Raw genomic sequence first — 15,219 nt, forward strand, 5'->3', positions numbered from 1 at the left:
AAGTAACATAAATAACTCTGGTCCACTTCCACCTCCACTCGAACTTACGTGGGCCTCGGTGTTGATCAAGCGCAACAGTGATTTCGCCTAGTCTCGAGTGCCCTCGGACTTGCCTAGGGGCGCCGAGAGAGAAAGCATGCCTGAGTAAAGAAAGAGGGGCGCCTATAGACGCATCAAGATAATTAATGAGCCTAGATTTGAAGTGCGGGCGTCTTTTTAAAACTGTTCGATTAGGAACTAGATTGGCTCACCAGATTGACTCCCTCTCTAAAACTGTTCGATTACGAAGTAGATTGGCTCACCCAGATTGACTCCCTCTTCCACAATCCAAAGTCGTGTGGTCGGGGGTGGTCAATACGGCTGCATGTGATATGATGCTCCCTCTCACACGTCCATCGTATACGGAACCTTAAAGCTAGGCATCAGACCCAGACTTCCAAATATCCTCAGCCACATTTCCATCCAAGTCCAACTTTCAAATATCCTCAGTCACATTTCCACCGAAGTCCCTCTGGGGCAGTTGGAAGCCTAGCAATTCAAGCAACCCCAATTTTGAACAGACAGTAATGAGCACACCTACAACTTGCTTGTGACAGAACTGTAACTATATCTTCTACAACCGTCGTGGCTGTTGGATCTTTTGTACTCACGATAAACTCTTTAAGGACAAGTTAAGGCTCGTAGCTTTGCCTATCAAATAACTTTTCATGGTGTAAAATTTGGATGAAATTCAATTATTTCCTCCGCCACCACTTCACGCTAGTAAAGTTGGTAGCAGACTGTCATTGTTGACGACCCTTAGGAAAAAAAAAAAAACAACAACGACCCTTTTGAAGAAAATTTAATAGCCCAAGTTTAAAATGCAAGAAAGAAAAAGACCCATGTTTTTATAAGCCAAGATATTGTCACATGGTCCTTCAAATCTGTTCTTCATTAGAAGCATAATTAAATTTACCCCAGCTACATATTAGGAATTCCTGACGACCAACGACTACCAAGATACTAACCTTCACATATAAACAATTTCTGAGTTCACTGTTAGGATGAAATTAGATAAGAGTAATTTTAATTGAGAACGCATTCGACGAAACAAAAGGGACATTCAGTTTTCGGCTTTTGAGAATAATACACATGATGAGATTAAAAGCGCGAGAAAATATTCTCCTCAATCATTTATAAAGAAAGGTGTTGAGATACTATCCATATCTCCAAACTGCATGTTTTCCGATGGTTTCCAATGACGCTTCCTTTGATTTATAAACCAGTTGTTTATTTGTTTCTGATCTAACCCCGTCGATTCAGCTAGTGCTATTTTATCAGCTTCCTACAGAAATTACAAAAAGCATTTTCATTACAAAACTAGGAGTAATAGAGTAATATGTGGGAAAGTGAAGGTATAAATTCAACTTAGGAAAGAAAAGATCATAGCGAATTCGGAGAAAGATATGTACTTTTCAGCACACATTTCACACGCCTGTCTGTGTGCTAGTGTGATCCTTCATGTGTATATATGTGTGCATGTGCACGTGCGTCGGGCGTACGAGTGTGTGCGTGAGCGTGTGTGAGTGCGTATTTGTGTTTATCGGAAGATCATTATTACGTATGATTTGTATAGTCTACTTTTCATCATGACATATATACATCAAAAAGACCGAAAGCGCACAAACACATACACAAATATAACATGCATTAGAAGGGCAACTTCGAAAAGTAAGATGGATCGACAAGTTTTAAGAGTCATTTTCTCTATATTATTAACAAAGTACTTTTTTATTAACATTCAACGACTGATAAGATAATACTTACAGTAGGATAAGGCCATTTGTTGTGAACGTTCCACCAATCGAAGAGTATTTGCCTTGCATCTTTGGGTAGCTTTCCCTTCTTTTTCTTCTTAGAGAATTCTTGCTTCAAGCTACTAATATACCCACTGTATTTCCTTAGGAGTTTATCCTTCATATCTCGATCTTCAAGCCTTGGTTGAACCTCTTGAACTTCTATCTCTCCGCCACTCAAATCATCCTCGGACGATCCAACTATTTCATCTACAACAAATACAAATTTAAATTAGTAATTGTGCAGTTCATAATGTATTAATAAAAATGAATTTTAAGTAAGTCAACGATGCCAAAGAAAAATAACAAATACGACATGCTACCAAGTAATTATATAAACAAAACTATACGCACATGGAATAAAATTCACATATAAAGACTAAAGTACTCGCCAGATGTTTCAAAACAACTTATTTTCAAACCAACAACATACAAAAGTGGACATTATAATAGCATCGTCAAATATTTTTCATTTTTTTTGTACCGTTTGAATAACATAGGCTAATACATTCATAACTAGGTAGCACAAAATAGCTACCATCAAATAATCTTCAGGGTGTGTACTACCATTGGAAAAATGCCAATCATATAAGCGACACAAATATTTCTATGACACCTATTGGAGTAGAACCAACCGGATCCTAGTCTACTACTACTAGACAATCCCTAAAGGCCAACATGAAACCCATATGTCCACTTCAAACACCATGAGTTTCACACAGAAATGTTGAGAGCAATGTCAGAAAAGGCTACAAGTCAAAACCTATTGTAGACCTAAACAAAATCAACGATCTTCTTTCGTAGTCAACTCTTTATCTCTCTCGATGGACGTCTATGTTTATTCAAGTCTAAATCTCTCCTATTATTTTTCATTCATCAAACTCAATAGTTGATGGCGGCCATCCACCTAGTCGGCCTCTCGGCCAGACCACTAGTGGCCCTAACGGCCAGGATCCTATATTAACATAGTTTCCAGTTTAGTATTTTAATGTTTCCATATTTAGAGTCCTAGCAATCAAGGAAAGTATCCTTAGTAGTTATCTTGTTTCCTTATTTGAGTCTAACTAGGAAAGGTATAATCTCTATATAAGAGAAGTCAAGTCTGTCTTGTTAAACACAATTGAATTATCAAATACAAAAACCCTTGATTGCATCTTCTTTATTTACAGTTATTCTAGTTTATCTTCCGTTTATTATTGTTTATTTATCGTTTCTTCTTAGTTTTATTAATGGATTCTATTAGTTTTACGCTTCCGCTAAAGTCTACATCAGTTGGTATTCAGAGCCTCAAGAATCGGGAAACAAATAATTTTTTTTTTGGATATTTCTCATCTTGAATGTTGGAAGCATCTTCCACGTTTAGGTTGGGATCCTTTTCGAGATTCACAACAACTCTATGTTGATCGAAAAGATCAAAACAAAATTAACGTCGTTTCCAAAATCCCTATGTTTGATGGTCAATATCATATAGATTTTTGGATTCAACAGTTGGAAGATTGGTTCATAAACCAAGATGTTAGTGATGAAGATAAGGTCTTTGTCGTTGAACAACACTTATCTGAAAGAGTTTACGACAAATTCAACGAGATGCAATGGAGCCTCGTTGATCAAGGAAACCCCTTCATTGATGATTGGAATCAACTGAAAAATATTTTTCGATATGCTTTCCTTCCTTTGGATGAGTATTCATCTTATGTCGACTCACACTTTGATTCTAGACGACAACCATCCCATATTCTCTCGACCACCATTGTTACAGAAGAAGTTCGCAACAATAAGATAGATGAATTCTTTCAGACGGAGGAAGAAGGAAACAATTCGCAGTTCTCCAGTCCAAATCCTAATTCACATGCAGAAACAAAGATTGAATCAACAAGGCAATACTCCAAAGTTAATTCTATCTATGTGATCAATGGTATTGAAGAAGAAGTGCTTGACAAGATGAACAAAATTTTCTCAATGGCCGAAGAAGAAGAAAGAAGTAATTTTCCATCATCAAACCCAAACTTTGTTCTTGATATGAAGAAACCATGTCCGGAACAATTATTTGATCTGTATTTAATCCCTGGAGAAGAATTAGTTGTTTCGAACCATAAAATACTTCCCTCTCAATTCCCGTCGTCATTGATTTCAACTCCTAAACATCATACTCCGACCACTATGAACAATGATGTTGAAGAAGAACCTTTCCACCAAAGAAACAAAGTTGGATTAGTTTTAGGAACAACTTACAGTTGTGTAGAAGTTTGGCAAAACGATCAAGTTGCATTCACTGATACTGAAAGATTAAGCGGAGACGCAGCTAAAAATCAAGTGGTCATGAATCCTCAAAAAACAATCTTCGATACTAAACGATTGATTGGAAGAAGATTTACTGATCCTTCTGTTCAAAGCGATATGAAACATTGGCCATTCAAAGTTGTTTCTGAACCTGGTGATAAACCTATGATCGTTGTTAATTACACAGAAGAAGAAAATCAGTTTTCAGATGAAGATATTTCATCAATGATTTTGGCGAAGATGAGAGAAATTGTTGAAGCTTATTTAAGTCAATCGACTCACAATGCCGTCATTATTGTCCCGTCTTATTTTAATGATTCTCAGAGACAAGCAACTAAAGATGCTGGATCGATTACTGGATTAAACGTTTTGAGAATCATCAATGAACCGGCTGCTGCTGCGATTGCTTATGGATTAGACAAGAAGGCGTCAAAATCCGGCGAATCCAACATCTTGATCTTTGATCTTGGTGGAGGAACTTTTGATGTTTCGTTTTTAACAACACAACCAACAATTGAAACCAATTCTTTATATGAAGGTATTGATTTCTATTCACCTATAACTAAGGAAAGATTTGAAGAATTGAACATGGATATGTTTAGGAAATGTATAGATCCACTTGAGAAGTGTTTAAGAGTTGCTAAAATTGATAAAATTTCAGTTCATGAAGTTGTTTTAGTTGGTGGATCAACAAGAACACCTAAAGTTCAAAAACTTTTACAAGATTTTTTTAATGAGAAAGAATTATATACAAGTATTAATCCAGATGAAGTTGAAGCTTATGGAGCAGCTGTTCAGGCTGCAATTTTAAGTGGCGAAGATAATCAACTTGGGGTTTTGATTCAAGTTTGTGAAGGAGAAAGAACAAGAACAAAAGATAATCAAACAACACCAGGAGGAGTTCCACAGGTTAAATTTTGTTTTGATATTGATGCTAATAGAATTTTGAATGTTTTTGTTGAAGATAAAACAACTGGAGTTAGGAACAAGATATCAATTACTAATGATAAACAAAAGATTGAGAAAGTAATTGATTATGTTATTAGTTGGTTAGAAGGGAATCAATTAGATGAAGTTAATGAACTTGAAGATCAGTTGAAAGAATTGGAGGAAATTTTTAATCCAATTATATCGAAGATCATCAAAGAAGAAAAATTCCAAAGCTCACTATCAAAATCCTTTGTTTTTTCCTCTCTCTACTTTCAAATTCTTCGCATGACAACTTATGATAGAGTTTTGGTTAATGAACTTCATGAAGATGAACGTGAACACATAAATCAAGTTGTTCTTAAGAGGGAAGCAAAAGAAAGAGTTTTGAAGTGGATGAAGAAATTCAAGATTAGTTTCTCCATGACAAAGAATGGGGTATCTTTACTCTTTTTCTTCACATTAAAAGATGACAGGAGATGCAGAAGTTTATTGGATTTTTATTCACTATTATTGATTTTGCGACAGTCTTCGCATCATGGGTTTCGGATTTTAGTCGGTGATTTTCTCCATATTTGTCTTCTTCGACTTTTTGACAAAATTCGCGCAAAGTGGGAACTAAGGATTGCCTTCAAAATCGTCGCAAATGTTACCTTCCACATTGTTGATATATATCCGTATTACCTGGACGATCCGCTTTATGACGACACCAACTTGAGGGCAAGTTGTTCCACAGCGGGGGAGTATGATGGCGGCCATCCACCTAGTCGGCCTCTCGGCCAGACCACTAGTGGCCCTAACGGCCAGGATCCTATATTAACACAGTTTCCAGTTTAGTATTTTAATGTTTCCATATTTAGAGTCCTAGCAATCAAGGAAAGTATCCTTAGTAGTTATCTTGTTTCCTTATTTGAGTCTAACTAGGAAAGGTATAATCTCTATATAAGAGAAGTCAAGTCTGTCTTGTTAAACACAATTGAATTATCAAATACAAAAACCCTTGATTGCATCTTCTTTATTTACAGTTATTCTAGTTTATCTTCTGTTTATTATTGTTTATTTATCGTTTCTTCTTAGTTTTATTAATAGATTCTATTAGTTTTACGCTTCCGCTAAAGTCTACATCAATAGTTCTATCTGTCAAACAGTAAAATTCGAGCCCTACCCATCGGGTTTCCTTAGTTATATTTCTCAGACGGTAAGACTCGACCTCTACCCTTACGAGTCATGTTAACACTCAACCAATATGAACTTTATCGATCTATTTTAATTTCACATAAAAATGGTTATAACAAATAGTGTCATTTAAGAATGCAACAAAAACGAGGCGAAAAGGGTTCTGGTAAAAGGCTGAAAAAGGAGATTGTTTAGTCTCTTCTTTCAGTTCAGTAGTGACTTGAGTGACATGACAGTACATACACGGCTGCTCTTTTTCCCTATACAACTTCCTCAAAATTTATAACCCGCAAGGCACGCATCCGAACTCTCTCTATTTCTTCTTCGTCTCTCTAAAACACAAGGACCACCAAACTACACCATAACCTAGATATTTACCCAAAACCCTAACCCTAGTTACAATCTGTTCTATGACAGTAACATCCCAAAAGAGCTAATTAGGTCATCAAAAATCTACCTCCTAAATAGATTCTACTGCCCCCACAAATCCCATTTTCTTTCTCTCTCTAATAGACCCATCATCAACACAGTCAAACTCCAACAACCTCACCACTATGTAAGTAAGAATGTGTGGTTGAGAAGTAGAACAAATTGCATGCAATCTAGAGAGAGAAACGATAAGGCCTCCTGCATTTTCTCTCTCTCTCTCTACATTTAGGTCTCACAGAACAAGACATACAACGTCCTAGAGAGAGAGAGAGAACCCAACATCGATTGACAACCACTAAATGGTAAAGAAGGGAGAACAAAAAATCAAACCCCTGACAAAGAAGGGACAATTTTAGTGCCGGAAATTCCGGGAGTAACATGTGAGTGAATCGATCATGATCATATGCCCCATTCCTCCATGGCCCCCCTTCATCTATCTTCTTCACTTTTAAAAGACTGACATTCTCTCTCTCTCTCTCTCTCTCTCTTACCACAGACAGACACCATTGCTGCTTTCAGATCAACTTCAAAAGCTTCTAGGGCCTCCCTTGTTTACCCACCCACCCTAGGAACCTAAAAATTATTTGAGAAATTTTTAGGTCATGTTTAGTTTACCCAAACATGTATGTATAGACCCAACTAAAATCGTCTAGAAAAAGAATCCATGACCCGAAAGGTGATAGGTTTTAGATTTTCTTTTCGAATTATTAAGATAATAATCATTTGTTACTAAACATATTTCTCACCGAGCCAAACAATAAAGTACATTACGAGACTGTTATTCTTGGTAATCGCATTACGAGACTGTTATTCAACAGATTAACCTGAGAGGCATGTGTTGAGCCTCACAAACACACACACACCAGCGTACCCTCTGTAAGGTTACCAGAAGAATGGATCCGAAAGAGTTTTGTCACCTAAGTCCAACTCTAGCCGTAGAAATTGTAGCGAGGTCGGCAGAAATCTCCAAGGCACCCGGAACGCTACTCTGGACTAAAGTTAAGAGAAGAAGTGCGTCTGAGTTAACTTTGCCCCTGAAACCTACTTTGACCAGAGTGGCAGAATATGGATATCTACAGAAATGACCTCGTCACCTCAATCACCTTGAGCTTTTTTCTCTAATGACCATACCACGCAACGATCATCGGGTATCTTACCACTGCAAATTCTCCATTTTCGGCTGTAACAACTCAAACAGATACAAGCATGACAAGTTCACCCTAAAGAAATCATCAATTCCAACCCTAGTCCTTCTATTGGTTCCTTTATCCTAAACATCAAACTAACTTGATCGTCTAGAGTGTTTACCCAATTTGCATCAAGTCACCATTAAAACGAAAAGGAGGAAGAAAGCGAAAAGGATTATTTGAGTATTTGGATGTTAATATCCAAAAGAACACCTTTCGACATCATCAGAATGTTGCATGGAGCAACATTTGAATTTCAAAAATGATATAGCAACAACATTTATTATATAAATCCTCGATAGGAGAATCTAAATGTAGAGGACCCTCTTGAGGACAGTATTCGCTTAATCCATTCATATGATAGTGTAAATTATAGATTTTTTTCTCTGAGTCACCCATTAGAGAAGTCTTTTCAATAAACTATCTCTAAATGTCCAATTAGGAAAGAAACAATATAGAGACCCAATTTTCAAACTTAACTTCTAGGAATTTTTGAAGTTTTTCGTAAATGTTGTACTTGAGTAATATGACTAGTTGTGTGTCTAAGGTTGCTCGTCCACTGAGGCGACTTTATAGAGAAACTTAACAATCATTCAATGGTCCAAAGGATATATCGGTTACATGAGACAAACTTAGCTCCGTCTCGTTGTTATTGTAAAAAGAATGTTATTTTCGTTCTAGCATAACTCCGCCTAGTGCTACCCACTGCACGCGTCGATGGAAGTCTAAAACCATGACACTATGTGCAACACCCCAAGCCTTAGCAGTTGCCGATATTGTCTCCGCTTCAACCACCTCATACAGGTACGGGATTTTGTTCTTGGCCAAGGCACCACAAACCTACCCAAAAGCCCTCGGTACTTGTTAAGCTTGAGCGTGCACCTATAGCCCAGTCTCTGGACACTCTTGCGAGCAATGTGGGACTATTACGATCCCCCACCCTCAGCGAAGAGCCGTCCTCGACTCTGATACCACTTTGTAACGCCCTAAGCAATGTAGGATAACGTTTGTAGTGCCATCTAGTTGTCTAGGTTTTTTGTATGAAAATGGTTATTCAAGCCATACAGAGATAGAAATCTACCTCAATCCAATGCAAAACAAACCCCACACGAAGAACAACGAAGAAAAACCACCAAGCTTTGAGGTGTACGCTTAAGCTTAATAAGTACCGAGGCCTTTTGGATAGGCTTGTGGTGCCTTCGCCAAGAACAAAACCCCATACCTGTGAGGTGGTTAAAGCGGGGAGAATATCGGCAACTGCTAAGGCTTGGGGTGTTACACTATGTCCTCTTACGATGCATTAAGCATCAGACATAATGAAAGCAAAAGAAGATTCCTCATACTTGATTCACTAATCAACTTACTAGTGTAATTTAAATGGACATAAGGAAACCAAAAGAAGTTTGGAACATTAGCTAAGAGATGGTTCCAAGGGAATAACGAGTGTAACGGAGAGTTTCGGAGTTCTACAATGACCATAGGTAAAAAGATACTACTGTATATACCAGATGCAATGTTTATGAAAAATAACCTTCATATTATAATAAAAGTAGATTAAGAAGAACAAACAATAGTGCTAATTACATCTATATAGTTCTATAGAAATGACAACTCAGGAAAAAGAAAAGTAAGCCAAAACTATTCCTAAACAAAAAGATTTAAGTACAACAAATCAGAATCCTAGTAGCTAGTGGGTTCCTTTTCCTTTTTCCCTGTCCTTTTTTTTCCTTTTCTAATGTGTTACTCTAGTAGATGATTCTAAAATACATACTAAACTCAATTAGAACTACATGCATGGATTCATATAAACTTGTTTATTCATGCCATGAACAAAATGCTTCAAACTGCATACTAATTTTAACAATCAGACTTGATAAATCAGTCTCCATCAATTTAAGTTTGTCCAAATCTAACATTATTAAGTCCACAATGAGTTCTACCATATCCTTGACAAGTCCAAAATGCGTAAAAATTCTCATCTATCAGTACAAATTACAAGACGGTTGTAAAACCGTCTATACATATAACTAGACAAGGTTCCCTAAAATTTGCTATTCGAAGGAAAAAAATTTCAACAAAAAGGGGTGTGATTGACTAAACTCTAGAAGTGTTTGAATACAAAGATGTGCCATCAATATATTTTCAAACCATTCCAAGAATTTCAGAGAGAAATACTTGAAGTCAACAACCCTTGGTTGGAGGGGTTACCAAGTTGGTTCCCGCCCTCTAGGTCTCAGGTTCGAGACAGATACTATATTACCTTTCTAAAAAGGAGAAATACTTGAAAATCGAAAATACAAGCTCCTCATGTGAAGCAATGACAATAAACATTCCACATGGATATCCACGATGGAGGCATTATAGTGCACAAATCGAATGAGCACGAGGAAAAACACAAGACATCCGGAGCTAATTATATAAAACTAAAGGAACTAAACCAAAAAGTTATTTTGTACTTTGGAACTATAAAGCTATTTAAAAAATATTATATATCTTATGTAATTTTTATTACAAATATGAAAATCTTTTAATCATTATCATTATTATAATAAAAGATTATCAAGTTATGAACATTCCCATGTTAATTCCATGATACCTCCTAGAAACAAAAGAACAAGCAGCTTTCTCTTCAAGGAAGATAAGCATAAAATAGCATGACCCCATAAATACAATATATATATATATATATATATATATATATATATATATATATATATATTCATAAAATTAGACAAGCTCTAAGATATGTTATCTGTACTTGGTTAAATTTTTAAATTTGTGTCAGCCGAAATTTTCATATAAACCGTTATTTTATACTTCTACACAGCCTGAAAAGGCGAAGCTTGAGAGAGATCTAAAAACATAGAAAAATAAAAAAGTGATGAGAATGGAAGACAAGATTAATAAGCAAACACGATCGACTCCAATAGGAATCATTTCGAAAATCTACTTACATAATTCCTCTTGTACTTGTATTTCCACTACGATCACGTGTGGACGAAAAGATTTGTCCAGGAATCTATATTGTTTAAGATGATAAGAATGATAAATTTGAGTTTTAGTTTAATAATTTAGTATATCTATGTACTTGAGAACTAATCCCAAGGATAATTTTTCCAAGGTAATATAGAACAACATATATTTAATAGTTCTTATCTTCTGATGGGTGGACTGATCAAGTTTTTTAGGGCTTTCCCAAGGCCGGTCTTCCTGCACCATTGGCACCTAAAGCATGCACCATTGGAACTTGAAGCTCCTTAGAATACCAATATATAACATCATTATAACCCATATCTTCAGAAGCATGGGTGCCCAAAAGCAAAATGAACTAAGATTGAAGTCCCTATGGAAAATATCATCCAAAGAACCTCAAGATATGTTAAAGAAGATCTAGTTGATAAAAAAAATAAACTTTTCTTATAAGAGTCGAGTGAAATCAGCCTTTCACACAATCACGCGGTAGCTAAGAATATTATAGCTACCAAGATCAATAAATATGCTACCGGAAATAATAGACGGAGATAATGTCATATTGCAACACAAGAAACAAGAAGAGAAATGGTAGAGATAATCAATCACACAAAATAATGCAAGACATTACGTGGTACGGTTGTAAAACCTACTCCACAGTGAAAACTGCAAGACAATTTCACTATGCATGTGTGTATGACGAACACGATAATGAATATTTGTTTAGAGCTCCTTATCAATAACCCTAAAATCATATGTCTCCTCTTTATTCCCCCCAAACCAAAAGAACATGATATCCCAACTATAGCCCAAAAATTGCTTTGCAGATAGAAATTTGGGTTTGAGATGGACCCATATTCAAGACGTTCGTCAATAGATACCGTGCCATGGTATAGTCGCCGAATCTTGAGAAGGCTGGCCACATATATATATACATATATACATGGATCTTTACCTAGCTAACTACTTATACTACAAATATGAATACAAAGCAAATGTGATATTGATTCAATATTCCTAATAGGAATACTAGTCACTTAGACATTTGCAATGAATTTGAAGATTTTAAAGAGATCTATTTAACTCTAGAAGGCAGACCTACCTAGCTAACTCAATTATATCCACCCTAAAGGCCTAAAATCAACAATAAAAAAGGATGGGTTGAACAAAGAAAAACCCTAGAATATAGGGGACAGAGTGATAAAAATGGAAAAACACTATGGTGCATGTGAAAACTAACGTCCAAACCAGAATAATCAAATTACCAAACAGATAAAAGAGACAAACACACGAAACAAGATGATTGGACAACTTAAAAATAACAAAGAAAAAAAGTCCCAAAGTAACCATGACTGTGGACTGTTCAAAACCCTACTTTTTCTGAAACCTTGATTCCAGGTTCATCACTGTTACTAGTATTATCAAAGAGCTAACTAGGTTCACTAATTTCTCAGTTAGAGATAGAGGGAGAGAAAGAGTTTCCAAGTGTAAACAAGCAAACATTCCCCAAAACTAAAAGGTTGTTTCTAATAAAAAAGGGAAAAACTAGGGTTTTAAGGTTTTGTTACTGATATTGTTATATTCATATTTAAGACCTTGATTCCTTGAGTACCCAAGTGAAATAAAGATCTTATAAATGAAACCCTAATAGTAATAGGCCTGCTTTATACTCTAGCATATTGAAAAGTAATGCTAAAGAACAAGAAAAATTAGACAGACTTTGGGTAGAATTCTTATCTGAAACACGAATAACGACAAGTCACATACGATTTCTGTTTCAGAGTTAGCCTAATTTTTCTTGTTCCCTACCATTTTTCAGATTAAACATCCTAAAAAAATCAAGTGTATATATATGAGGAATAGTAGTACTAAATTGATATACCAGAATTAGCAGCAGAAGAAATTCTGTTGGATGAAGATTTGTTGTTGCAGAGATTAGAAAGTTGCATCTGAATCTTGTTCAAGAATGTTGTTGCTTCATTAAAAGGTCTTGAAAGATCTGATTTATATTTCACTAATATATCACAATATGTTTCCTGCCACCACACCAACCCAATCAAAAAACACATCTCAAAACAACAAAACCCACTGATTAATTTCTAGAGAGAGAGAAAGTATTATAGAAAGAATGAGAGAGAGACCATGAAATTATCAAGCTCAGGATCATCACCAAGACAAGTAGTAGAAACAACAGTTCTTTTACTTGTATCATTTTCTTGACGAATTTCATCTAATAAACAGGCTATCTCCATTGGTGCTCCTACCTTCACAATTAACAATAAGAAACAGAGAGAGAGAGTGAGAAACTTAGAGAGAGAGAGAAAATCTAGAGAGAGAGAGAGAGAGAGAGAGGAAATTTGTTTTACCTTTTGACAGTCAATATAAGCATCAAGTAAGATAGGATAACGAGGGTGAGAAGCAATTTTAGCTTTAATATAACTCATCATCATAACTTCATCATCTTCATCATCATTTCCTGAAACTACTACCCTTTGATCATCAGTGATGGAATTAGTTTCAGATATTGAACTAATAAATTGTTGTTGATGATGATCTGATGACCCAAATCTCATAGAAGGAATTCGATTATTATGATCATGAAAAGGTATTGAACTTAGTAAATTACTACCATCATCTTGATGATGATGATGATGATAGTTTGCTGGGGTTTGGGGAAGTAGATTATTATCTGATGATGTCATAGATGATGGGTAATTATTCATACTAGGATGAAGACTATAGAGATCCTCCATTGATGAATTGATGAACAAAGAAAGTGAAAGTTATAGAGAGAGAGAGAGAGAAATTCTGTTTTTTCTAGTAAAAGGGAGAGGGCTTTTATAATTCAATTATACTCCTCTAGTAGATAGATAGAGAGAGATAGATTTTAGAGAGAGAAAATATGTAGAGAGAGAGAGAGAGGTGCCGTGTTAGTGGTTTATAATAGATAGTTCAACTGAGAGTTGTGATTTTCTGGAAATGGAGTCTCTCTCTCTCTCTCTAGCTTGCAGAGAGGTCGCTACTGAATTTTGTTCTTGGAGGGTGTGATTTTAGCGTACAAACAAGGAGAACCTATCTTTCTCTCTCTACACTTTTTTTTTTGACTACCAGTCTTTCTCTCTCTCCTCGTCTTCCTCCTACTTTTCACAATTCGACCCCTTATTTATTTGTAATTCCAATTTCGCCCTAGATTGTGAGTAACTTCAATAACCCTCATATTTGTTCAACATTCCAAATGCCCTACAAAACTATATCAACCATTGTTTTATTATCTTTTTACCCTTTCTTTCGAAATTATTTCTATCTTTACATTTTATTTTTGTTGGAAACCAAACACCCACAAATGGTCTATCATCCATCTAACTACGAATTTCATCAAAAGAAAAAATCATTAGTCTTTTTCAGTTTTTACTTTCACTACCACCAACATCTCCATTACAACCACCACCATCTCCAACTCTTTATGTACTTTTTGTTCACTATTTCTTCCCCTCTCTGGTTAAGACGAAACTCAAAAAATCATGAAGCTTTGATACGGGGGTTTTATGTTAAAACTGGATATGTGTAGACATAGATGACATCAGGGATTGTGGTGAAGGAAATAGTGGTGATGATGGAGAAAGACGTGATTTTGTTTTTCTAATGTTAACATATATATATATATATATATATATATATATATATATATGTATTGTCAAGTTTTTGTGATCCCCATTTCGATGAAGGAAACAAAAAAAAGAAGAATGCTACAGATGAAATACTTTGGAAAGAAAAAAAATATCACTAGTTACAATTGACCGAAGGAAAAATAGTTGTAGGAACTACTTTAGGGCGCTAAATGAGTATCGAGTCCAAACTTAAATTGATCCCTCGTGGGCAGAATAGATCCATTTATTGTGTTAATAGTAAGGTTTATAAAGATAACTTTAATGGTTATTGAAACTAATGTACAATACATATATACTAGGTATAGCTAATAGCTTGGTCGTAGTAGCTTGTGTCGTAGGGCACGAGCATGTGTTTTTATCACATCATAGGAGGATTAAATGAAAAACAATGTACTGACTAAAGCCACCCTTCAATTTTTTTTTTCCTGATTGCATAATTCTTCTCTTACATTTGAATCATATAAGTACGAAGTATTAATTTGACTCATTAAGTAGGTGAGATATTGTAAATTATACATAACTACTATAAGCATCAATTATTATAGGCATCAATTTTTTGTCCTGATTGCATAGTTCATCTCTTACATTTGAATCAATAAAAAGGAGAAAACTATTTCTCATGGCCCTTGATTTGTATATAATATTCTCTTAAATATTACGTCGAACTAAGCCTCGCCAATTGAGATCTTATGAAACGACGTGTGATCGATCTGATTGTGGGAATTATTTGGACCAGAAGCACTCTGA

The 15,219-nt window shown here is 35.5% G+C and overlaps 1 protein-coding gene across 1 annotated transcript; it reads right to left on the reverse strand.

Annotated features, from left to right (window-relative positions):
- Positions 1-910: 910 nt before the first annotated feature.
- On the reverse strand, positions 911-13,939 carry LOC147542754 (homeobox protein knotted-1-like 2). The gene is made up of 5 exons (XM_086673007.1): positions 13,171-13,939; positions 12,946-13,068; positions 12,687-12,840; positions 1,807-2,045; positions 911-1,324 (listed from the first exon to the last, which is right to left on the reverse strand). The coding sequence occupies exons 1-5, from the start codon at positions 13,555-13,557 to the stop codon at positions 1,166-1,168; spliced, it is 1,062 nt and encodes a 353-aa protein (XP_086529133.1). The 5' UTR covers positions 13,558-13,939; the 3' UTR covers positions 911-1,165.
- Positions 13,940-15,219: the final 1,280 nt, after the last annotated feature.

Source organism: Eschscholzia californica, unplaced genomic scaffold (genome assembly GCF_041429995.1).
Source record: "Eschscholzia californica isolate CP2 unplaced genomic scaffold, dmEscCali1.0.p SCAF_4, whole genome shotgun sequence".
Taxonomy (NCBI): Eukaryota; Viridiplantae; Streptophyta; class Magnoliopsida; order Ranunculales; family Papaveraceae; genus Eschscholzia; species Eschscholzia californica.

Excerpts from the sequence above, each read along its gene's own strand:
- LOC147542754 (XM_086673007.1), bottom strand. The coding sequence starts at position 13,557 with ATGGAGGATCTCTATAGTCTTCATCCTAGTATGAATAATTACCCATCA. Across the intron at positions 13,069-13,170 it reads CTTATATTGACTGTCAAAAG|GTAGGAGCACCAATGGAGAT; the intron begins GTAAAACAAATT and ends TTAATTGTGAAG. Across the intron at positions 1,325-1,806 it reads ACAAATGGCCTTATCCTACT|GAAGCTGATAAAATAGCACT; the intron begins GTAAGTATTATC and ends TAATTTCTGTAG.